Genomic DNA, 25,774 nt, shown 5'->3' with positions numbered 1-25,774 from the left:
GTCATCGTTTCGTTAACATCGCGCGCGCTGTAAATTTTCCTTTTTTTAGTTCGTTTCACAAAATGTTCTCGTTATTATGTTGTCGCGACGAATAGATGATTTTATTTAAAAATCGAACAATTTTTTTGTCCTGAAATTAAAAAGGCCATTTCAATTTTGTTTTATTTTGTGTTTGACATATAACACATCGAACGATTGAGCAAACAAATTAATATTTTGATGTATATTCCAAATGAAAAAAAAAAATTTAATTGAACACGAAAACAGCCGATAAATAGAATAAAAAGAAGAACGAGAGAAAACAGTGACCTTTCCGAGAAAATAAAAAGAGAAAAAGACAGAGAGGAAACGAAAGGAGAGAAAAAAAAGTAAAGAAAATTTTAATGTTACTAAAGAATAGAACAAATAATTTTTTTCGCCAGAAAACAAATAAACAAGTCAAATATACGTATATAAGTAAAGTAAAAAAGGTGCATCTATATTTTGGCGAGACAGTAAAGTGTGAGAAAGAAATATATACATTGTGACACATACGAGAGGGAGATATATATATATTATTCAATTGAAAGTCTGAATACTATGGGAATGAGCGTCTGAAGTGGAAAATGAAATGCGAATTATTGGCAGAGGAAAAAAAAAATTCCGATTGTGCTCCGGTTTTGTGCATCTAATTCTATAATCATTATCAACAGCCGATAAGACTGTTCAACAAAATTTGGGCCGACTCAAGTAATTTGAAAAATCCTTTATCGTGCGGCAAAAGTGAGAAAGAGATAGAGAGAGCGTAGCATAGAGATAGTACGAACGAAACGGATAGAGAAAAAATATTTAAGATTTGCTTTCTTTTTTATTCATTTTCGAGAAAAATAAGACTGAGAAGCAAAAAAAAAACAACAACAAGAAAGCAAAACCTAGCCGGGGCAAACACGTAAAAATGAATAAGCAATGAAATGAGAAACAACAACACAACAAGCAAAAAAACCAACGAAACTATTCCGCAAAAAGTATTTGTGGTGTTCTGTTGATGTCGCACTGTCATTCTAATACAAAGTAAATCATATACACACGCACATACGTGCCGCAGTTGTTTTGAATGAGCGCTTCGACGAGCAAAGTGTGTAATTATTGTGATAGAAAAATTGCAAACTTTTTTTTTGCATAAAATCAAAAAAAAATTTATATCAAATAAACGAAAAGAAAAACAAACGAAGAAAAATTCACATAAACTTAAACTCTATGTGTTTTTCGATTTCTCAATAAAAAAACTTCTCAGCCTAAGCCAAGGCATCGGTGACGAGCACATAAAACAGTGTGGTTGTGTGATATGCTGTTGTTGTCATACTTTCTTTTGATTCGGTTCATTTTAGTTAGAGCAACACTCTCTCGGCTGCTCATTCAATGCACAAAAACAACTTTATCAACTGAAGAAAAAGTAAGTGCCAAGCAAACAAACAAACAAAACAAGAAACAAAAAATACTCCACATTTTCTCTATCTCCATATCTCTTTCTCTCTCTATCTCTATCTCTCTGTACAGAAATGAAAATAATATCATTAAATAAATAAATTATTAATTGAATAAAAACGATGAGCCCAAGTTGCATGCGGCCAAGAGAGATTTTGGTGGAAGCATTCGCGAGAAAGGAAGACGTTTAGTGAAACTCGTTTAAAGTATAATAATAACACGCGCCGACTGTGAACGCATAAACATGCGTTCAAAATCATGAACATAAGTGTGAGAGCTAAGAATATTATTTATACTTTTTTGGTTAACATAAATATGAATTTCCTTCAATTCAGTCGCTGTGCTCAAGTTGATCTCTTATCAAAAACCATCGCGAAAATTTTCAATGAAACGAATTTTCTTACAAATTGACAAACGTCTCTCTCTTTCTCTATTTCGCTTTCTCACCAAAATACCAAAAAGCTTCGAATTTTCAATTCGATTAAAAAGCTATTTTGAATGGTACAAAACATTTGCATATCAAGTCACATACATGTTTTTTTTAATTGAGAATAAATAGGGCCAATTTATTCGTTAAAACAATTTTAGCATTACGAACGTGGCTCGTCATTTGGGCAACTTTTGTTTCTGTATGGCTAATCGATATTGGATACAATGCTGTTTTTTTTTTCAAGGAACATCGGCCATTCATAAAGTATTTAGAGATTTTTCATTAATTTTATTTTTTTGGTTCAAGTATGCATAACTGAGCGATGATTTCAACCAATTAGAAAAACACATGCCAAACCATAATAATGAGAGAATTAAGATTTCAACGCATGAATATAATAAGAGTCGATGAGTTGAAATAGTCCGCGACATAAAAAAAACCTGTACACTTTATTTATAAACATTTCATTTTTTTTGCCTCAACAAAAGAAGCGACAAAAAAACAACTGCTTTGAATTTTGCCATGACCGGTAGCTCGAAAATTTACCGTAACCATATTGAAAACCAAAATTGAAAGAAAAAAAGGCGAACAAACGAGTATACGCAAGCGGCTAAATGAAACAACGTCAGCTCAAAGGCATACACAAACACACAAAACTCACTTCAAAGCGTGTTTTGCTTGCTTTCGATTTTTTTTGTTTTGACGTTTTTTTTTGCCTTTCCGATTTGATTTCATAGCGCTTTTGATGGCTAGCATATGTAGAATTTTATGCGCGTGTTTGTGACGTATGCACGGCTACTTGTCTGATTCCACGTTATGAAAACTTTGTATCACAAAAAAGATATGATGACGATTGTGCATACACGAAAAATAGAAGATTTTTGATTTGTGATCAATTTTGTAATATGACATGGTTCACACTTACAAGTAGTTCATGTTTCATTCGCATTTCGTCTTCGTCTTCAGCCCTAGGGTTTTTTTTTATTGTGGACTTTAAAGTCTGTCACGGCAAAACAAAAAGAAAAATACCTTTATTCCAATTCGAAACGAAATCTACGTTCATAATACCGAATATTCTTGTATTTATTGCGAACCACGTCGAAAGAAATGAACGGAAAAGCATCTGAATGATTTGCCATAGCTTCCGTTTTACTATGGTTTCATATATAACAAAAAAGTTTGCTACAAATCGACGGATTGCTCAATCTGTCTACCGTTTCGTATTGATTAATGGCCAATTTGACACAATTTTGTTAAGCTAAGCAAATATTCCAATATTTTTACATTAATATTTGAACCTTATAGACGTAACAAAAAAAGAAATACACAAGCGGAAGGAGAAGTAGAAAAAAACGAAAATTTGCTGATTTTCATTTTCCCAGTTTGTCGAGTGTAGAGTGCCTTAGGCGAGCGTGTATGAGTGCGTTATATATTGTGTTCAATGTATATGCACACATGCATGTTCGCCGTACGTTTGTATTAATTAATCTATTATTCTCGTATCATTATCAATTAATATTTATTTCATTTTGTTCTATGTCGAGTGTATTTATTTAATAAATAATTTATTCATTGCATATGCGCCTACAATATAATGTCTACGGTAATTGCTTTGGAGAGCAAGAAATAACGAGTCATAAAAAATCGAAAAAAAAAACTGAAGAGAGAAAAAAAATGGAGAGACGTAAGTAAGAGAAGAAAAAAACAGCGGAGAGCTGTGCTGCATTGAGCAATGCAACGAAGAGCAATGAAACACATTCACATACAAAAAAAAGAAAAGAAAATAAAACAAGAAATAATATATACACTGAACCCTGTTGTGTATTGACCTTAAAATTTTTTATTTATTATTATCTCACCTGAGTAAGATAGTTGCGAACAAGGACCGCAGTCCCCTTTACTCAGTTTTAATCGTCAATTCGTGGTAGAATTCCACTTACAATTGCGCCTTTCAGTGACTTATAATGGTGAGACCAAATTCAATATATACGCGCACTGAAATTAATAAATTCCAAAGTCTACCAGCGAATCATAATTTTTGCCAAAATGCAAAATGTTTCCGATATCATTATACAATTCTCATTATGCTCTTTCGATCGTATAAAAGACATGAATATATGTACAGCATCATCAACTAAAACACACACACACACACATATATCGATTCGCTTTTTTTTTGTAACTCATGTCCAGTATAAGAAAGAAAGAAACAAGGAATCAAACAAACGAATGCAATGTGTAAGTTTGAATGTATGCTGAAAATGTTGAATTATTACCACCAAACAAAAAACAACCACACCGATTCAACGATGGCAATGATTGTCACAATGTTGTTGTCACTGTGAATCTTTTATTTTATAGGCGAATTGGAATACTGTCTCTCAACTGAAAAGTTTAAAGTCTATTTTAAGCGTTTCAAAGTAGGTGTTTCTAACGTGTATCTCTTTCTCTTTTGCTCGCTCAGTCTTTCGCACATTATGTATATAATTCGATTGCGAAAACTTGCAAAAGTTCTACACACGATTTTGCAAATGTTATTATTTCAATTTAGCTCGAAGACGCGAGTGCCGTCATCTTCTTGTATTTAATTAAAATGTGTGGCGCGGTTTGTTGTTCGCTGTTGCTGATAACGAGAAAAGAAATAGTCAAGCAAGCACGAAACCAATTTAAATGTCTCTCTCATCGCAAAGATCAAATGCACTCGGAACAAATGAACGAATAAAAGTACGAGATGAAGAGACCAACACAGAGAGAGAGAGAGGGAGCAGAGGTAGAAAGAGAAAAAAAGTTGGAGATACTCTCGGCGAGAAATAAATCTGAATGAGCATGATTCAAAAAAAAAAGCACTGTCTGATGCACTGCATTTCAAATGTATGAAATTCAAGTGGTACATTAGAGACGGTTTACGTCTTGCAGTTCATTATTAAGTGCATGCTGCACCGACCAACAAACATATACATACACACCGACATATATGAATCTTCATTTTATTTCTCTTCTTTCATCATCATCTTGAGTTAGTCGACTTGGGTTAGATGTATCTCGGTGTATCTGCAAATTAAAAGGGGTTCGAGGCTTAATGTCTGCTATATTTTCTGACCATCCGACAACAGAGCAAATAAATACGACAGATACGGTCGACTCACACTTTATATATATTATAAATGAAGAAGAGGAAATGTTGTAAATGCACAACAAAGTGAGATAACATGTGCAACAACAAGTTGTTGATCCAAACCATTCCAGTTTTGGTCGTTGCAAGTTTCAACATAGTATACAATTTCAAGCGAAAAGAACAAAATCAAAATTTTACATGAATTATAAGCATATGGCCAACAGCGACCACTAAACATTTTCTTATACACGACGTCGTCATGATCGTCCAAAACAACGCTACATTCTGCACACCAACGAACATCACACACCGCTGAAACAAGGAATATTGTTGATGATTCAAAGATAAAACTCTGACTAAAGATGATACGCGCACAATTCAATTTGAATTTTCCATTTATTTTTTGTTGTTGTTGTTGTTCTATGTCTCTCTTCGTATACATATTTTATTTATATTCTCTGTTGCAAATCATCTTCTCGATATGAAATGTGTATTGAACACGTCGTAATCACAAAAAGTCATTTTAACCTCTCAACGGCAACCAACCAGAATGAATCAAATGAAAAGAAGGAAGAAAAAAAAATGCAACACAAATTGTTGTATATCATGATTGATATCTTCAGGCATATATGAATCTCGTTCAGTTTTTCGGTATCAGGCTATCGAATTAAAAAAAAAAACGTTTTTAATTGCATAATTTTCTGTTATTTCAAGAAGTAATTTAGAAAAAGAAAGATTTTAGTTCACTTTGAAATGAAAGAAGATTTTTTTTTGTTCCGAATGAAATCGTATGAATGAAGCTACTGCATATTTGTGGCAAACAAAGTAATACAAAGCATGAACACAAATCAGAGAACGAATTTCACAACGAGACGAGATAGTATTTCTCAATAGTTTGCTATTTGGAACAATTTGATTTTGCAATATATTTTTTTTTTCAAACGAATAATTATTGTACACAATTCGATCGATCTCACAAACACACCGAGTTTTTCCATACAATTGTTTGATATCTGTTTAAGTGGTGTGCATCATTTGGCCGATAAAGTTTTTCCTTTGCTTGCACTGTTTTGAAGTACATTATGCATATACCGGAGAAATCTACGGATTTCTAACATCAAACGCACCGTCTTCAATGTTCAATTCATTTGCTGTTTATAACGCGTTTGTTTCTTGTGTTTGTTTGTTTTTTTCTATAAGCAATTTTTTTTTAACTATCGGAAATTTACCGCAATCGTCGTTTTCGCAGACACGTTTGTCAGCACTATTCACAAAATAAAAAACAAATAACCGCAAATAAGAGGAGAAAAAAATCGCCATTGACGTACATATCGAATGAAAGATGTTTAATAAATAAGAAATAGTAAAAGAGGCTCTTTTTACACATTAGCATACTGTCATCATCCGTTTCAGTTCATTATTTATAAAAAAAATTCTCCATTCATCGCGGACAGCAATTCGTTTACTTTTGACTTGCATGTATGCCTTATCAAAATCATTGCAAATAATATAAATTAAACAAAAATACACATGAGCTTTGGAATTTGTTCATTTTTTTTAAATCATTCAAACACGATTGGTTAGCTGATCATAAATTACGTTCACTTCACGCATAATAACGAAAGAAAAAAATCACCGTGATTTTTCTTACGAAAATATATAGAGCAGACAATAGGTGGAAGTACTGCAAATGAACAGACAAACATCCGATTACATATATCATCATACATTACAAAGAAATGGATTCAGCACAAAGAAAACACATTGAGTGTGAATGAAGTGAAGAGGGAAAAAATCGTGGACTCAAATCAAGACAAAAAAAGCGTAAACAAACGCACTAATATCATTAAAGCAAAGCACATTCCTAGAGAACAATGTCTTCAATTCGAACTCAATTCACCAGAGAAATCCGCCAGATAAGGTTTTCCGCCATGAATTATTCCAATACAATAATTTATTCGGTTAAGGTTTTCGAGATGTTTGTACATTTCGATGTATTCTCTGAATTTTGATTTCTATTTTACTAATTTTGATGTCAAAAAGTGTCTATGTCCCAAATCTGATTCAGATGGAATTATTCATTGCGAATGAGATTATCTGACGGTATTCTTCCTGCAATTCTCCGAGGGCATACATTAATTGTCTAATGCATCATTGTTTATATACTTCTTGGCTATTTCTATTACGATGTACTCGTCTATCTGTGAAAGCAGTATTCTTTCATTGACATTGCTTTCACAATGGGGCCAAAGTTTGTTTGAAAAGTACAATAAAAAGAAGAAGTCTATATAATAAACACAAAAGTCAAACGAATACAACGAATTTTTGTTGTTGTTCAGTGTTTATTCAACTTCATGTGAAACTATTAATTTAATACAAGGTTTTTCATGTAAAAATGCATTTTCCATAGCGTTGCGTGTGTTTAAACATTCGCACCACCGACAAATCGAATCATTAAATTCGCACATTTGCTTATTAGCGAATTTTAATAAGCAATATCAACTGTGGCTATGATTTTTGTTTTTTGTCGAGCATAAAACGTGTTATATTGAGGCATTTGGCTGGAAAATTGCTGTCGTTCCTTCACAAATCAAGCCACTCAATTTTTTCTCTTTCGATTACTGACGAGACGGAAAAAATACACACAAGAAATTCTCATGAATTCGAAAGAAAAATAACATGTTTGTACAAATATGTTATTTTTCTTTCGTTATCCACTATTTTTTGTGGCCGACAGAAACTGTCTCGTTTTGACATTTCGAATTATGTTTGATAGCTATCTTTGATTTATTCTTGATTCATTGTATATTCTAACTCAATTTCATTGGGGAAAAAAAGTATACATGCATTCTGAGAATAAAAGTCATTCAAATAATAAAAAGAAATGAAAAATCGTCTTCAATTTTATCCGGTATGAAATGTGAAGCAAAATTATCATCGAAAATGTAATTTTCATTTCAAAAGAATTGATAAAATGAACAACAATTGGTTTTGATTTGCATGCAACACATTTTCACTCCTGCTTTAATCGCGTATCTAACATATACACAATCCCTATAAATATGTGTGGACGTGTGTGAGATGGATCTCAAAATAGAATAAACAATTCATTTTACGTGTTCAATCAATTCAATTTTGAATGCTAACCATACGTTGTCACCTCCATCAATTCTATGAATAGTTAATATCAATAATATAAAGGTGAATAAGCTGATTTGATTTGACTGAATGTATGCGAAAACTCGAAAGAGGCAACATTACTCTCTCTCACACACTCTCTCTATCTCTCTCAGTGTGTACAATTTGTTATACATGGTAATGCAAACACACTGGCAATTATATCAATTCCGATGAATCAAAGTGGCAAAAAGGCTGAATAAGCGACTATTTTAACAGCTTCAAGCTCAACATACTTTCAATTGACCATTGTGACATCAATTGAACAAAAACCATGTCAACCATTCAAAGTTCACATTGGATGTGCTGTGATCTCTTTCACTCTTTATATCACTCTTTTCACCTATTTCGTTTCCGTTGTTTCGTCGTCGTCGTTTTCATTTCCATCAATTATCTGTGAATATTTTCCAATTCAGTAATCCTTAGAATGGTTTTGGCATCCAATTAAATCGTTTAAGTACGCGATGCTCAATAATATCCATATATGCATAGATGCATAAGGGTTTAGTCACACTCTATTTCTTCAATGATCGTTTTTTTTTGTGTGTGTCGACATTGTATGTGTAACGTTGGCTCTGTTGCTATTTTGTCACTTTCAATACAAGCAACGCTTTTTATCTATCTCTCTCTTTCATTTAATATTCGTAATGGAAACATTGAGGCAACAAATGAGTTCATTCAATTTAATGATTGATTTGACAGTGAAAAAGACGTAAATAGATGCTCTCAGTACACTGTTCCTATTAAAGATTGCTCCAGTTTTTGACTATGATGACTTTGGTCACTAAACAATTGGCCACAACTCATGTGTGCTTTGGATCATCATCACATTGAACAGATGCTCTGAAAATATCAACAATAAAAAAACCGACTACATCTATTGAAATTGTATATGTCGCTCACTATCAACGATTGTCCATCCGTGAATGTATTACTCAGTTGAGAGAAGAAAAAAAAATTATGGTGTTCAGCGCACGTCAATGAGATGAATGTTCACATCAATTTCTTATTTGAAAATATTCTTCTTTTCACGCTTTACATCATCGATGTACAAGCGGAATCAAGAAAAAACCACAAAAAATATCTTGAAATAGAAACGAAATTCTTCTGTCTTTAATTTTTATATTTCATAACCATTAAGGCGCTGCCATTCGTGCTACGCTCAACTCGTGTTTTGTATGACATTTTATTTTTCTTTTCCGTGTTCTTCTTCTTCTTTTTTTCCTCATTCAGTGTGTGGTTTTTTTTGTCGCTTTCGATTTCAATTTGTGCGCTTTTTTCGGATGCCCCTGACATATGGGCCAGATTATGCCTCGTGTCTGGTGTCTGCATATACATTAATCATGTTCGTCTGACAGGTGAATAGTATGACTATTTATTTCATGCAATGAGCAATACTCATTTGCGTCATTTTTTTTTCTTCGCCGAAATGTTTCAATAGAAGCCATTCGAACCGCATTCAATTACAATGAATGTTCGAATAAAATGTTGCAAAATGTGTAAATGAGATGTGCCGGCATCTATAAGTGGGAGCGCGTTGATGTCAATCATAGATCGATGGCTCGCTAAATCAATTTAAGCTTATTTGAGATGCGATCTCAAGCACGACTCAATTAATTGGTCTAATTGAACAGCAACATAAAAAAGAATCGCCAGACGAAAATAAAAATCAAAGAAAAACACGATAGAAAGATCGAAAAAGAATCAGTATTGAAATCGAAAGGAACGCAAACTCATTGAAATATGCTAGTTTCAAAAAAAAAAATCAACGCTATTTTTGTTTTGAAAACAACTTTCGATTATGTGATTTTTTTTACGTGGCAACAAGCCGCACTACTGAAACTATTTTTCTTCACATGATTTACTTCTTTCGTAATAATTTAACTATAAAATTAGCATCAGATTTTTCCGGATGAAATCAAATCAAAGAACGTTAATAAATTGTGGGCATGGAAAGGCAAAAAAGTAAAATATATGAATCAGCTGTAAAAAAAACTGATCCAAATGCAATAAAATTATTTACAAGAATAAAAAAAAAAATCACTAAGACAACTCGCTGACTAATAGTCGGTAACTATATTCGTTGAAAAGTTTTGCGTTTGACATTCCCAAGCATCGGTGCAAATTATCAAATACGTCAAGCTATAAAATATATGAGTGGAATAGTCAAACGTGAGACAGATAAGCATTTTTATGACTTTTTATTTAAATAACGTCGTCCTTTCTCGTACATGTGCGAGACATGAAAATATATATATATTATGTCATCGAGAGAGAATCACTATTTTACGTATATGTGAAATAGAGAAACGACACGAACAACAGCATAACAATAAATCGTAGCGGTCTAACATTGTACGGCGGCAGCTAAGAATATAGTGAATAAAAAGTCAACGAAAAAGAGAAGAAGAAGAAGAAGAAGAAGAAGAAGAAAAAAATCAGCAACAAATGCGGTATTAGCAACAATGACAAGAGTAATAACAAGCAACGCAACGCGATAATGGCAAAAACGAGGCACCAAATTTGTCGCTGAGACAGACACTCGAAAATGGGGAAAAAAGAGCGGCATCGTGCACACACATACACACAAGCGTACAAAATATAATGTATTCATATGTGTAGAAGCACGACCATACGTACATTAAGTGTGTCTGCTTAAATACTAGGTGATGATACCGTTGTATTTACGATTGTGATGATAATGAAACGCGAGCACACGCCAGCCAATTGAATAAATATTATTGGTTTTAGTATCGTCGGACTATTTTCCTTTCGGTTTCTTTTTTTTCGGGGCTCCCTTGAGCCCGTTATCACTTTGTGTCACCAACAATCGCTCGCTTGTCGCTCTTCGATTACAAAGAGAACTAGAGAAATCATGACTTCGTTTTCCTATCTGTTTTTATGTCAGCAATCTCAGATGATAACACAAAACACACGCACATACACACACATTTTGAGATGCGCACAGACACATCAGCCACAATCGACATAAAAATAAAATGAAACAAAAGTGACAAAGAGCGGCCAAGTTTCGAATCAATTCGAACATTTTTCACGTTGATATTCGGCGCTTAGCCATGCAATCGGTAGGGCCTTTTTCGCCAATAACTATGGGAAATTACAAAATCAGCAGAAATTCAGATTTGGATGGTGGGAAGTAGAGTAAGAGAGAGAGACAAAAGCCACAATAGAGACAAAAATTACCGCAAATTGCTCGTAGACATTTTTATTGTTTGTTCAATGTATATTCACTCGTGTAATGATAAATATAGGCCTTTGTGCGTCAGATGAAGAGGAACACACGCTCTGCAAAATTTTAAATCGATTTATTGACGTATGGAGTAACTGTATGTTATGTACTGTCCTTACCTACACGTATGCTCAATCTCGTTACATCTCGTCTTTTTTAGTCTTCTTTTATTTTTATAATTCGCATGTATGTGCGATTTATTGGTATTTCATTTTGAGCAAAATTTGGTAAAATATCTTTCCTTTTTTTGCGTTCGCTTTCGAAATGGCAAATACTCAGCCACTCGCCGTTTCTACAATCGGTCGCTTCCATCAATTTTATGCGGCCGAGAGAGTAATTGAAAATGCAAATAGAATGAATCTTCAACACAAATCAAATGAAATGATGACGAATAATTAGAGAGACATGTATTCGGCAAAAAGGAGAAGGCGAAAGAAGAAAAAAAACAATGCAAACCGACATGGAAGTATCGACGCTTATATCAAATACTTATTTCGAATCTGGGAATGTTCATGAAAATATCAAGTAGCACCCAAAATGACAGACAGACAGACAGTGTAAAAGAGATGGCTACAGAGGGATGGATAGAGAAAGAGAGTTTTGTGTGTGCGTGCCTGTGTTCAAAGTGAAAAATCAGACAAACAAAGATTTGACCTTGACGGTGCAACTGCCGCAGACAGTGAGCAAAAGAAATTTCGCGTGTGTGCTATATATGTATGAGTATATGTATATGAATGTATGAGTATATGTAATATATATATAAATAAAGTATACCAAATCGTACGACATCATGCGCTAGCTACAGTCAGCTCGATATTCTCTGTTCGACTTTTATTGAAGTGAGTGCACAGACTTTATAGTCATACCGCCGACATACTGAATGACGTATACGTTTGAATTTCAAACATTTTGATAATATAGCCAAGCGTTAGACGGCAGCGACAACGGCGACCACAACGATCTATGCACATTATTGTATTCGTTCTATACATAGACACAGCCAAAAGCCCAAAGCCATAACGCCGACACCGAAAATTGCTCTACGCGTACGGCTACATAATAAAAATTGATATGAATATTTTCGCCGATAACGAACATTAAGACGAAATGCAATTGGTACAAATACAACGAAAAAGATACACACAGACTCATTTACGTAGCAGCCAGACATCGACTGGCTGCTCCTGTTTATTGAATGTTTCTCGTCGATTTGTTTATTTATTCCTTGTTGTTCTCCATTAAATAACTGCGTTCATACATGTTTCATTGCTTTCTGTGTTCGTCTTCTTTTCAATTTTTAATTCCAGTATTGTACAAAGTGGGATCTAGTTTTTTCTCTCTCATTTTTCAAAATATTTTATTCGAATAAACGCCTTTTTTTGTGTTATTGTTTGTGCGATCGAAATTTTGTAATTTCAATAAATCTCAATCGACGTAGGTTTGTTTATTTTATTTTATTTTGTTTGTGCGCGCTACTACTTCATTGCATTGACTTTAGATCCGTGTGTGTATGTGTGTGAGTTAAAATTCAACGGCACAAGTAAATTGTTTAGTCCTTGAGAAATATTCAAATGTTATGATCTCAGACGGTTGTCATTTAATTGCATCGTTATTGAACGATCTTGGTAAAAAAAAAAAAACGATTCATTTAGACGCATTTGATTGAACAATTTTGTGGAATTATACTTTTCTTTGATGATTATTTCACTGATTGAAAACAATCTTGAATCACAAAATGACAACCATTCGGTGTTCTCGATCAAAAAATGTGATACAAATCAGCAGAATTTCATGAGACATATGCACCAAACCCCTTCGGATTATCATAAAAAGGGGGAAATATACAGAGATATATTGGAAAAAACATTTTGAGTAGCCTACAGTTACGTAAATGTGGAAAATATAAATATTTTTTTTTTTTTTTTAATTTAAAAAGTGTATGAAAAAATGTGGTTGCGATCATTGAAATAAAATGGAAACATTTCAATATATTTGAACGACGCCTCCAAACGATCTTTGTTCGTTTGAGTTTTTTGTCCGAAATAATTCACGGGTTATGCCAATACCAACGGAGTTCATGGCGAGAACGTTAGACAATTTTGGAATTCATATGTGAACCAAATAGAACTAATAACTACTCTATAGGCCAATTTAAAAGAGCGGTTGTACAAAAATAAATGAATTCGCGTTCGCATGACATTTGACATTTCTTTTTTTTGTGAGTGAATGTAATTTAATAGAGGCAGAAATAAAAAAAAATAATGAGTATCGTCGTTGCTGTAGACTTTGGCTTCAAATACAATCCAGACAAATCAATCAGCTTCAAATTGCTGATTGCAAGCGGCTTTTATGTCATGTGCCTCTCATTCAAAACCAACACGAAATTGACCTCTTGGCTGCTGCACAAACCAAAATAGCTGGACAGTGGTATACGCGTGTATTCACTCGAACCAATTTGATAAAGCTATTAATTATCAACATTAGCGACGCCGAATGCATTGAAATATCCATATAATCAGACACATAAAACTAACACACACACATACACTCCTCCCTCTCACTCTCACACTATGTATATATTTATATATAAAACTACCAACTGTATGAGCAACTTTTAACCGAACTTGTCTGTTTCGAATTCCATTGCAGGTTGATGTAAACAGTCGTGATTCGTATTTTGACGTTAGCTAAATCACACCTTATTTCGTTATTCGGTATTGTGCTGGTTTATATATATATCAATGCATACGATCATCGTATAAAAAAAAGTATTATCAACTACAACTAAAGCGCATCCATTGTGTCTCGTGCAACAATAGTGACCAAAAACAACATTTAACCAGTGTAGAATTTCATTTAATTGAGTATCATTGCGATTGTTCGCGTGAGAAGAGCAGTTGGCCTGTGCAGCAACAGAAAACCAGCAAAATTATCATCTATAACTATTGATTCAAAAAATCAAACAATTTTTACTCCAGAAGCAGAACATCCATTACCCGTAAGTAGATTAAGGATTATTATTTATTATTTTCACAAAGTCTGTTACATCGAAGAAAAAAAAGAAGAAAATATGAAGATTAAAATGTAAGAATGAAGAAATCCATTGAATTTCAAGTATGAACTAAATAAAATAAAGCCGTCTCAATACGAGGGCTAGACAGTGAATCACAACAACAACAACATCAAAATGTTAGCGAATCTCAAGTAACAATTAGCTTCAAGATAATTAGCTGAATTGGACACATCAATTGTGGGTGGTATTAATTACAAGTTGAAGGAATGCTCTCTCTTTTAAATCGAAAAGCAAGAAAAATAAACCAATTGATTCTTTAATACAGGTGATTAAAGAAAGCTGCGTTCTTGATATTGTTGTTGTTATTATTTTGATTTAAATCCACATGCTGGTCCACAGATTCCTAAGTGACAATGGCCAGCCAGTGTAAGACTTTTGTCAACCAACACAACAACAACAAACTGAAAATAAGGAGAGGAAAGCATTAAATGTAGAGCAACCACTTGAAAATTGTGGCAAATGTTTTTTATTTACTTTGCTTGGATTGAGCGTGACGATGCCGCATTTCTCAACGTTTTATTTACTTATTTTAGTGAGAATGATTGTAGTAATGTGTTTGATATTTTAAAAATAGGTTTTTTTGTCCTCACTCACTCACTCTCTCTCTCTCTCTCTTTTTCTCTCTTTTTCACAAAAATACACACATGCGCGAACGCGCGCGTGGATACGTACGAAAGCATTTACACACAAAGTTGTAGTCGTTTGCTTACAAAAGTTTGAATAAAATTCTCTAAACGTTGTATAATATATTTAAGAAAAAGTAAACACATTTGTGGTGTATTACAAGCGACATGAGTCTGGGTTTCAAAACAAAATAAGGCAAAAGAAATAAAAACAAACCTAAAACGGAAGAATAATAACCACTACAACAAATTAAGAAGAAGAAGAAAAAACATAGTCGCCGAAAGACAAAATAAAATTAAATATCGGCCTTTCGCATCCCGAGGATAGGAATATTACAAAGTAGGAATTTCAATCTTTTTATACTGTGTGCAAGAGAGAGAGCAAGAAAGAAGTCAGACATAGCAAGAAAAGGCTGCGTGGCGTTCATTCGTGCGCAAACGTACTGTTTAATTTATCATTATTTGATGTCTGGTGATCGTTGTTTCGTTACATTTGATAAAGTACAATAGCAAATCAGCAGAAAATGTGAGAAAAGCAACCAGAACGCGTTTATTTATGTTTCATACTCGGTCTTCTTATCAAAAGTGCTGTTCGTCACAATCATCGTTTCATTTCATTTCGTTTTTTAGGGTCTTTCATTCAAACAAATTAAAGATTGTCAGCGTGAAAATATTTTGCGAGAGAGAAAGAGAGATAAAAAACATGCATGCCCTCAAAAAATAAAATATATAGACATAAAAATTCGGAAATGAAAATTTAAAAAGAACATTCGGTTGAGATAGAAAGCTCTCAAACACATTCCAAAAGCTACAATCGGCCATTAAACCTGTACTTGTAATTCAAAATATTAAATGTAAAAACATTGCCATGGCATAGATATTCAATAGAAAATAGAGAACAATACATGGAATGAAAGAAAAATCCCCGAATTAAGTCAATAGTATTAGACAGATACCGCGACCGTAAATTTTTTTGACATTTAAGAGTCTGTGTGTTGTTTTTCTTTGTGAATTTGTAAAAGTATTTTTCATGCACTTGTATTTGTTTTAGTCGATTTGAGTGTGATGCTCGTATTTATTATGTATCGTCTGCGTTTTTTTCGTTTGCCAAGTCAATCCTTCTTATCATCAGTTTTCCAAATACACATTGATTGAGATGAATGGCAAGCAATTGATTCAAATACGTTGGTTGATTTGCTCTTGTACTTTTATAGATGCCTCGTTTATCATTCAATTTGACAAGCCCATTCTCTATATTACCAAATTAAATTACTACCTCTCCCGCACTCTTTCGATTGTATTTGTTGAAACAGTTGAAATATTTCGGTGTTTTTATCAGAATCAGTTGTAAATGTATCACTTTTTAACACAATGTTTTATTTTAACAATAACATATCTCGCTAGTCTTCAACGCACACCGATTGCCTTGAATTAATACAAATATCATAGACATACGTACGCACTATTTGAACATTTTTCTCCGTCTGTCGTTTCGTTGTTTTTCATTTTAAATGTTGATTATAAATTCATCTGTGAACAATTTCTTTTCCTTCATTTCCATTGCAGATGATCTCAGTTCAGTCAGGTTATGCAGGAATGGAGCGTTTCGGCGTTGATGTTGGTTTAGGATCGCCACCAAATCATCGGTAATAATTTGAAAAAAAATTGATGAACAATTACAATTGATTTTAGTACATGAGTTTAATACGCTTACCATAAGTTCTTTCACCGTAAAAAAACCTTTAAACTGTTTACATATTGTGTATATGTTTGTGTGTTGGCTGATAGTGCGTAATCGATAATTTATTTCTATCTCTTACATATTTTTAATTTACAATTGCAGTCGACGAATGCGTTCTGATTCTGTGCAAAGTGATCTTTTGATTGGTGCCAATACATCAATATTGAGCAGTAAGCAGGAGAATCGCAACAGTTTATTGACCGAAAAGCATCATCATCATCATATACATCATCATCGGCATCACTGTCATCGATGTAGTGATGAGATCATTCGTTGTCCACACCATGTCGCTTTGCCAGACGGTGAATGGAGCCATTCTTATAGTAATTTACAATCGGTAAGTTTTGAACAATGCAATATAATAATATTCAAATTCCGGTTTTGTCGTGAGTCACTTAAGAGTTTACGGTAAGCAATTTGCCTAGTCACCAATTTTGGTGGACATTCAGATACGAATATGGGCCGGAATTTAAATGTTACGGAGACATGAACAATATTAAATACGTCAACTCGATTGAGCGGAGCATAAAATGAATTTAATGAATTAACATAAAACAAAAGTATTGGATTTTCGGCGATAAACACTTCACGAAGTGCTGATAAACACACTTTTACTGTTATTATCGCCTTTTGTTTTTAATTTATCGCAATGCCATATATGATATGTATAAAAATAACAAATGGATTTCAATCCACTTGCCTACTACCAATTCCAATTCAAATTTAATGAATATACTGTTGCGCTGTTTTATTTAATTCACCGAACTGATTTAACATTAAAAGGCGCAAACGATGACAAATCGGTAAAGTAATTTATAGATGTACTGAATTTCTTCACACCGTCAACCTGATTTTATGACAAAACAAACATATTTTCGTACAAATGCATTTGAAACTGATTAGATTGAATGATCGATTGTGTTGATTGATCGATTATAAGTAGTTATTTAATGATTACATCACAGCTCATATGTTTTTATTATTATTATTTATTTACTTATTTGTTGTTGTTTTTTTTTCTTATCGTTGCAGCATGCGGAAATAACCCGTTCGTACATTCGTGCGCCGCCGAATAAAACGGCATTAGAAATCAATTTGCCGGTACAAAAGTTGAATATGTCAGTGATGAAATTGAATAGTCCGGCCCAGGAATTGAATATACCGATAACAATGTCATCCGGCGGCAATTCAGTAGCCTCATCTATTAATAAATCCAGACAAAATCCGTTAGCGAAATTATTCACCCGTATCAGTAGCGTACCAACGGGGACACAGTCAAAAGGTTCATCACAATTCCACAGCAGTACAGATAGTCAGTCGACATCACCATCACCCTCATCGTTATCGTCGTCATCGTCATTAGTTTGCGTAGCATCATCACCTTCATCTACGTCATTATCACTGCTGCATACCGAAGATACACGATAATTATTCAGCAATCGAACTATAAGATAACAACAACAAATGCAAAATAGCCACAAAATAATTTCAAACACCACAAACAACATTAGCAACTGAATTAGCAACAAAAACAAATAAACAACAACAAACAAAAACAACCAAATTACAATAAAACAAACATCGATGAGAAGAGTTAGATGAATTTAGCAGAAATGTGAGCACACTAATTGGCCCAAGAAAAAAATTATTATTTTTGAAGTGTGGCAGTACATCGTGATATAGTAGAGCAAACAGTTTGCTCGATACTTTGAGTGTAAGCCATGGCTCTATGTTCAAAAAAAAAAGAAAATATCGGCATAGTATCGATGACATCGATCTTTACAGCTGAGAAATATTATTTTTATCCAGTATTTAGGCGACCACACTGTGACCAAAAATATGCCAAAACAAAATGGAAGATTCGTACACACATTTCGATGCAAAAGCAGCAATATGGTGAGGAAACGGCCCCATTCAATGCGGTTTAGAGCGTATTAAATAAGAAACAATGAAATCAATGTAGAAACCATTCTGTAGTTACAACATCTTTTTTTGTTCTTTAGCCCGTTTCGATTCTCAATGTGTGATGAATGGAGAAAGAAAGGATCATTTGATTGATGGCCCAAATTCAATTGAAACTTGAAATCGAAAATAATATTTGCATTCTTTCAGTCTTAATTGAATTGAAAAAAAAAAACAGAATTTAAAACAGAGAAAAAAAACGACGATGAAAAACAAATCAAACCACACGCACACAGCAATTGAAAGATAGAAAGAATGAAGATAATTTACAAATAATTTAACAAACCGAGTCCATTCCACTTGGTACACATCACTTAGTCTTTAACTTTTACGATAATGTAATTTTTTAAAGATACAGCTGTTTCACATTTTTCTAATAAAAAAAAAACAAAACAAACGCTTTTGGTGTGTGTGTATGTGTGTGTGTGTGTGTGCGAGAGAGTGTGTGTGTGTGCGTGCGTGCGTATGCTCAGCAAAAGTGCGATTGAATTGATAAGAATTGGAAATGTAAATATTATTTGATAGATCAATGAATAAAAAAACAATGTTGTCGCTTCTTTTGCTTAGTTCTTATGATCTTAAGTTCGAGGCAAAAAAGAAACTATCGACGCCAAACTGATTTCCACAAGCTCAAATGCAGCGGGAAATTTGAATCATATGCTCGAAATGAACTTCATGAACAATATCATTTCATTGTTTTCTTTTTCTCTGCAACAGTTTCGAATTTTCCATCATTATGTGCTTTTTAGCAGCACCAACTCTTTGCAGCCTTTTCAATAATAATAAAAATAATGATAAAAATAAATTTAAAATTAGTAGTAATTATAATGAAATAAAAAATAATCCAACACTAAAATCAAAATAGAAATAATAATGTCAACAACAACAACAATAACAACACGAAAGAAAGAAAGAAAAAAAAATGAGAGAACAGTTCGATATTTCACCGAACATTTTATCAAAGAATCACAAAGTTTTGCCATCGATTTATCAAAAAAATTCCGATGTGCAGTCAAGTTTTGAATCGACGAATCCGAAATGAAGCGAAATAATTGAAATATCGAAATATTTCGAAGAATGCAAAACGCTTAAAATATCCAGTGACTGGATCCAGTCAAAACAACTGAATATTTTAAATGACGACATATATGTGTTTGCTTATGTAAATAATGAAATTCAATTTGTAATAAGATCAAAGATCTAACTATGAATAATAACTGAAATAAAAACAAAAATAATTTTATTTTTTTCGCAATTTTAACTTTTTTTTCTCTTTCTCTCTCTCTCAGTTTATTTTTGAAGGAATTTTTGAAGACGTAGAATAAAGAATATTTTGTTTTTTGTATTCGTCTGCAATCGAGTACCAGGCAATAGACTATACTGTGGATGAATTTTAAATACAATGACCTACCACAATAGAGAGTAAAAGAGGTCGTAAAAAACACACAATTTATTCAATTAATCGAATTATTAATTTTTAATTTTATTTTCATTTTTAGTTTTATTTTCTTTTTCTTTTTCATAATTATTATTGTATTATTATTATTAGCTTCATAGATGTAATAACAAACAATTCCATGCACTATGATTAATAGATAAGTAAAAGAAGAGATGAAAAAAAAAAATAATAGTTTTAAGCATTTTTTTGGGTTAATTTGATAAATATTTAACATGATAAAAATTCAAAACACAACAAAAATACGTTCAGAATTCGAAATTTGCGGACAAACATTTGAATAAAAAAATCTTACATTTATTTGATTCGATGTAAATTTGGGTTCGAAAGTTGTGGTTGTGAAGGAATTGTGTGTATGATTTTTCTTTCTTTCGAATTATTGTCATCTTCCTATTTTAAGGCTCATTATAATGAGGATAAAAATGGAATATTTCTTCGAAATGAAATGGATGAAATTGTGAATGATCGTGACGTATTATATGCAAACTAAAACAAAATATTTATACACTAGAAAAGACTGCAGTTCATCAAACAAACAAACAAAAAAAATTAACTTTAAAATATAAAAGAAATCAAGTCAACGACATTTTCGTTTTTATTTGACATGAATCAATGTATTGAAGTTATATAATATAATAAAGGATATACAAAGAAAAGAAGATTCGTGATAATGGCGAACGCTTGACTCAATTCTGATTGATGAAAAAATAAAACAAAAAAAAAAGCAAAACTAGAAATTGATTTTGTTAAAAAAAAGAAAACCAAAGTTTCTATCTTTTGATTCGTTTCCGTTAGTAGACTTGCAAAATAATCATCTATGATACAATGAGCCTCCGTCGTCAAATGAAATATCGGCAAATGAAAATATTTTATTTTTCTCTTCCCATTTTAAGTGGATTTTAATAGAATTTTACGCCAATGTTGACGTTGCCTACGGCATTTTGTGTCTGAGTTTATTAAATTTCAGTACTATAAGTACTAAATGTGAATGAGGATTGTGTTGCATTACTCCAATGCACGCAGTCAAAGCCTTTACAATTCCAGCCCAAAGGAATTAACTCTTATTTTGACATGATATTAGACATATAAAGACAGATTGATATGACTTGCGGGGGTGGGAGAGTAAATATGAATTTAAGACTTAAAAACAAATGAAATGAAACAAAACAACACGGGGTGCAAAAATCATGAATCGAACGAATTGTAATAATGAAAGGGAATCATCTCCAATGTGAGAATTTCAAAACAAAAAGCCAAAATTTCGATTTCATTTTGATGTTTTATTTTTTTATTACAAACAATATATATATATATATATCTATATATATATATTACAATTACGAATTTGAAAATTTAGATGGCCCAACTGCAACAATTTTTGTTTAATTTTATCCAAATTCTCTAGATAATAAAAGAATATCCCGATTTATTGTGAATATTGGGGCAAATTTATCCATTATCGGGGTATATATTGATGGTCGAATGCGGGGTTGCAGTTGTGTGTTGTTTCAGTCGTATTTAACGTCATAATGAAATAAAAAAAAGAGACAAAAAGAGCTATGCATATAATTTCCATTGAATTGAAATCAATATGTTAATTAAAATAGAGCTTTAAAATCAGCACCAATAAAAATTGTAATCAATTAGTTGGTAAAATTATTCTTACCATGGGATACTTTATACATAATATCTCAGATATTATGTACAAATCAAAGCCACAAAATACTATTTTAGTTAACATGTTTTGTTTTCTTCAATTGCTTGATGCTGGTTGATCATTATTGTTTACTTGGACTGGAGCAACATTTGCATTTTCTCTTGGTTGTCTGCGTACCGGTGGTTTTTTACGATACGGTGGTCTTCGAGGTTGTGGTGGTCTCACAAACGAATTTATCAATGTTAAATCGAAAATGAAATACAGAGCTGTAATCAATAAATTTTAGTTAATATTATTCAAAATAAATTAATACAGAAAATTGTACCTTTGTACATTATGCACCTTGACGCAACAATGTCTCGATGCCAAACAATGGTAAATCGCAGCTCTCGATATTTATGTTCTTGTTCCGGTTGTTGTTGTTGTTGATGATGATCATTGGTGTTCGCATCATCGTCTCCCATTTGAAGTGCATTCACAGAGTTTGGCGGCCAGTTTTTCCAATAGTACATTTTGGGTGACGCTAATCGCTCTGGTTTGAATTCTTTTGGCAGATTTGCTTGATTTACTAGACCTCTGTCGATCAACTTTTTCACGCAACGGTCCAACGTTTTGCGTCGTGAGCCCTTTTTTGACACAATTAGCGGCGGCAACGACATGTATTTGGCAATCTCCGGTGGTATTGTTGATGCATATGCTCAAATGCATTTCCCATCAGGTCACGAGATGGCCACTCAAATTCGTTGTTAGTCAATTCCTCGACAATTTCAATAAACTCGTCTGGCATAGCGGTGAAAATTTGACGAATTTCTTTTTTTCCATTAGTTTTAATAAAATAATCGAAATCATCGATATCAAACGCCTCGTTGACTTTATACAGCAATAAAAGTGACGCCAGATACGATATTTTTGATGCTTTCAAGCATTCGCCATAAAGGTGACCGACGAGGTAATCTGCATATTCATCTCTAAATATCGAGTTGGCGGGTCTTTACGTGTTCGTATTTCGACATTTTCTTCCTTTTTTTTTCTTTTCTTCTTGTTTTGCTTTCTTTCTTGGAACACCGCCAAAAATTTTAGGTCCTCGCCTTTTTGCCATTGTGATTCTAATGAAAATTGAGAAAAAATCCATTTTTATTTTGTACTCAACAACACTGTTACAATCACCGCAAAAAAATGCTGTATCAAATGCAATTGTACGTTTATTCATAAAATTTATCGAAAAAAAACCAACGGAACAATTATTAATATGATTTGCATTCGATTGTGAAATTCATACGACAAACTATGTAAACTATCGACTGAAACACACAAAATGACAACCACAACGAGTTCTTATGAAGCGACTTACTTCGTTGAAATCTCAGCTAACTCTGATGCATTCGATGCCAATATTTGGTGTCGTCAGCTCGTTGTAAAAACTGTCAACTAATAATAACCAATACCAACCAAAATATTTCCACGTTATCCTTAGTTGATTTTATTATGAGAGAGTCTCTATTTAAATTTGAACAATATTTCGATGTATTAATACCTTTATAAAGGCAACGATTGGAATCTTTATCCCATCAGCTCAATATGAACATCGATTATACGATGTGGTGAAATACTTCCAATATTGATAACGAAATTCAAATATTTTGCTGCGTCACTTTAGAATTGTGAATGTAAAACAGAACAATGCTAAAAATCATATGAAAGCATTTGTTTATACTAACAATACTGTCACACGATGCGAACGCTTTGAATGCAGAGCACATATTTAATATATACAAATATCGTTCGTATATGTGTGCGTCAACCGAAAAATGTCAGAAAGATTCGGTTGCATTTCGAAAATTCAAAATTCTATTTCAACACTTGAAACAAAGAAAAATAAATGCAATAAATGACGTATAAAAAATGTTCTTCTTCAGAATTTCAAATCAAATTACGCAAATCTCTTCTCAAATTAATTGTTTATTTTTTTATTTGAGCGTGAATAAACAAATGAATCGTTAGATTTGCAATTTAAAACTTAATGTATTGGGTTGTGTTCACATTATGTTGTCAAATCAAATATTATTGGAAGTGAAAGAAACAAGTGGATCCATTCCATTGGAATTCGTGGAAACTATGCATATAATCTCCGTTCCATTTGAGACGAAAATGACCACCAGAATGGGCCAGAACGTTTCATTTCTCAACGTTAGAATGTACTAAAACCATTACAAATTTGTTTGCTGGGATAGATATACAATTAGTTCCTAATAATTTTCTTTTTTATTTTTACAGTTCAATCAAGCATTATTTTATTGCATTGAAAGAAAATTATTTTTGAAATAAATAACTGAAGAGAATTAAAACAAATTATATGCACGATTATTGTCGTTATATTTAAAATTCCAGAGCCAATTTTGTCTCCTACAATATCACACATATTATTATTTTTTTTTTTTCAATCGAAACGAGTGGCAAAATTCATTTTTACCGAAATTATAAAGTCAAACGAGAGAAAAAAAATTATAAGAAATGAATTCGATCCTCTTGCTTATTGTTATTCCATGCAAGTAGAAAAAAAGACAGTTGAGAATAAAATAGCAAAAAGAAAATAGATTACACATATGCAAGGAGGAATATAGAACTGAAATGAGTTTAAAATGATTTAAAAAAATAATAAAAAATAAATTATTTAATAAAAAAAATCAAATCACTATTTTCGTATTTGCCATTTACGGATTTAACTTTTATGCAAATTATAGAAAAAAATATAGATTCTTAAATATGTTAGTTTATTCATCAATTACATCACTTACTTAAACAATTTCTTCACCAAAACATTCAATCATCGTTTCATTTTCAAATGGAAACGATTTATTGACTATTATTAATTTACAGATGTTGATTGTGTGTGTGTTTCTTTGTAAACATTTTATTTTCTATTGTACAATGGTGAAAAACAAAATCGCTGGTTCTTTCTTTAATCATTTTCATATGTTCATCAAAGGATACCACGACCAATTAATCTAATATTTTAATAATAAACGCGATGTTTTATGTATGAATTCTCCAAAACAAATAATCAAATGATTTTGATTGAAATTCATGGTGGTGTGATATAGCTGGTATCCTCCTTGCTTCTGAGAACAAATTCATAAAAATTAATTCTTTATATGCAAATCGACAAATTATATGTTTTGAATGGACACTTTTTTTTAACCTTGTTTGCGAAGAACAAAAAAATAAAATCCCAGCTGAAAACAATCATATGCTGATGGTTGGGAACTTGTTTTGATGAAACAACTATTAGAAGCAACACACAATCAATCTACTTAACCAAATCAGATGATAACTTATTTAAGCGAATTTTTTATTTGTATGTATAAATCAAATAAAAATTCACACCAAATTTAAATTGAACAATTTATTATCAAAGTGAAACAAAAAAGATGCTTGAAATAAAATGAAAATCACTATGGAAAAACAAAAAAAAATTAGAAAATTGTTATTGTATGTTTTGATTGAATTTAAACGAAAATAAAAAAAAAGACGAAGACAACTTTGTCATTTTTGGGCTAAAAAAAATATAAGCCCAAAGTCATTTTGTGATGGAGAAAAAACAAATACACACACACGACAAGACGGTACATTATTTTAAAGCAAAGCAAATTTAAATATAAATTATAAACTACTAAAATTAAATAATCGATTCGAAGCAACATCAATGATCAATCACGTTGTATGTGCAACTAAACGACAACAAAACTATAGTCATTAAAAAGATATGATTCGAATTCATTGATTCATACTTTTTGTCGAATACATTTTTGTCGGCAAATGGTGAGAA

The 25,774-nt window shown here is 32.4% G+C and overlaps 2 protein-coding genes across 5 annotated transcripts; one reads left to right on the top strand and one right to left on the bottom strand.

Annotated features, from left to right (window-relative positions):
* LOC116342528 (putative protein TPRXL) lies at nt 1-20,090 on the top strand. 4 transcript variants are annotated; one of them, XR_004201259.1, is made up of 6 exons: nt 1-1,432; nt 14,086-14,434; nt 16,699-16,778; nt 16,976-17,210; nt 17,906-18,769; nt 18,877-20,090. XR_004201259.1 is itself a non-coding variant. In XM_031770195.1 (5 exons), the coding sequence occupies exons 3-5, from the start codon at nt 16,699-16,701 to the stop codon at nt 18,299-18,301; spliced, it is 711 nt and encodes a 236-aa protein (XP_031626055.1). In that variant the 5' UTR covers nt 1-368; nt 14,086-14,434; the 3' UTR covers nt 18,302-20,090. The 4 variants fall into 4 exon arrangements, 3 of the variants coding, with proteins under 3 accessions (XP_031626055.1, XP_031626063.1, XP_031626046.1); XM_031770195.1 differs by having other exon boundaries at nt 1-368; nt 17,906-20,090; XM_031770203.1 differs by having other exon boundaries at nt 1-729; nt 17,906-20,090.
* A 1,558-nt stretch (nt 20,091-21,648) lies between these two features.
* LOC116342553 lies at nt 21,649-23,260 on the bottom strand. The gene is made up of 3 exons (XM_031770217.1): nt 22,274-23,260; nt 21,958-22,214; nt 21,649-21,692 (listed from the first exon to the last, which is right to left on the bottom strand). Exons 1-2 carry the CDS (start codon nt 22,605-22,607, stop codon nt 22,045-22,047), a joined length of 504 nt encoding a protein of 167 aa, XP_031626077.1. The 5' UTR covers nt 22,608-23,260; the 3' UTR covers nt 21,649-21,692; nt 21,958-22,044.
* Nucleotides 23,261-25,774: the final 2,514 nt, after the last annotated feature.

This window comes from Contarinia nasturtii, unplaced genomic scaffold (assembly GCF_009176525.2).
Source record: "Contarinia nasturtii isolate CC-2019 unplaced genomic scaffold, AAFC_CNas_1.1 Cnas_scaffold_129, whole genome shotgun sequence".
NCBI classification, from domain to species: Eukaryota; Metazoa; Arthropoda; class Insecta; order Diptera; family Cecidomyiidae; genus Contarinia; species Contarinia nasturtii.
The sequence above is the reverse complement of the archived record's forward strand: the minus strand, read 5'-3'. Positions and strand labels throughout refer to the sequence as shown.

Coding starts and splice junctions, on each gene's coding strand:
- LOC116342553 (XM_031770217.1), bottom strand. CDS start 22,607: ATGTCGTTGCCGCCGCTAATTGTGTCAAAAAAGGGCTCACGACGCAAA. Junction 22,215..22,273: donor AAGGTGCATAATGTACAAAG/GTACAATTTTCT, acceptor TATTGATTACAG/CTCTGTATTTCATTTTCGAT.
- LOC116342528 (XM_031770195.1), top strand. CDS start 16,699: ATGATCTCAGTTCAGTCAGGTTATGCAGGAATGGAGCGTTTCGGCGTT. Junction 16,779..16,975: donor GGATCGCCACCAAATCATCG/GTAATAATTTGA, acceptor TTACAATTGCAG/TCGACGAATGCGTTCTGATT. Junction 17,211..17,905: donor CTTATAGTAATTTACAATCG/GTAAGTTTTGAA, acceptor TTATCGTTGCAG/CATGCGGAAATAACCCGTTC.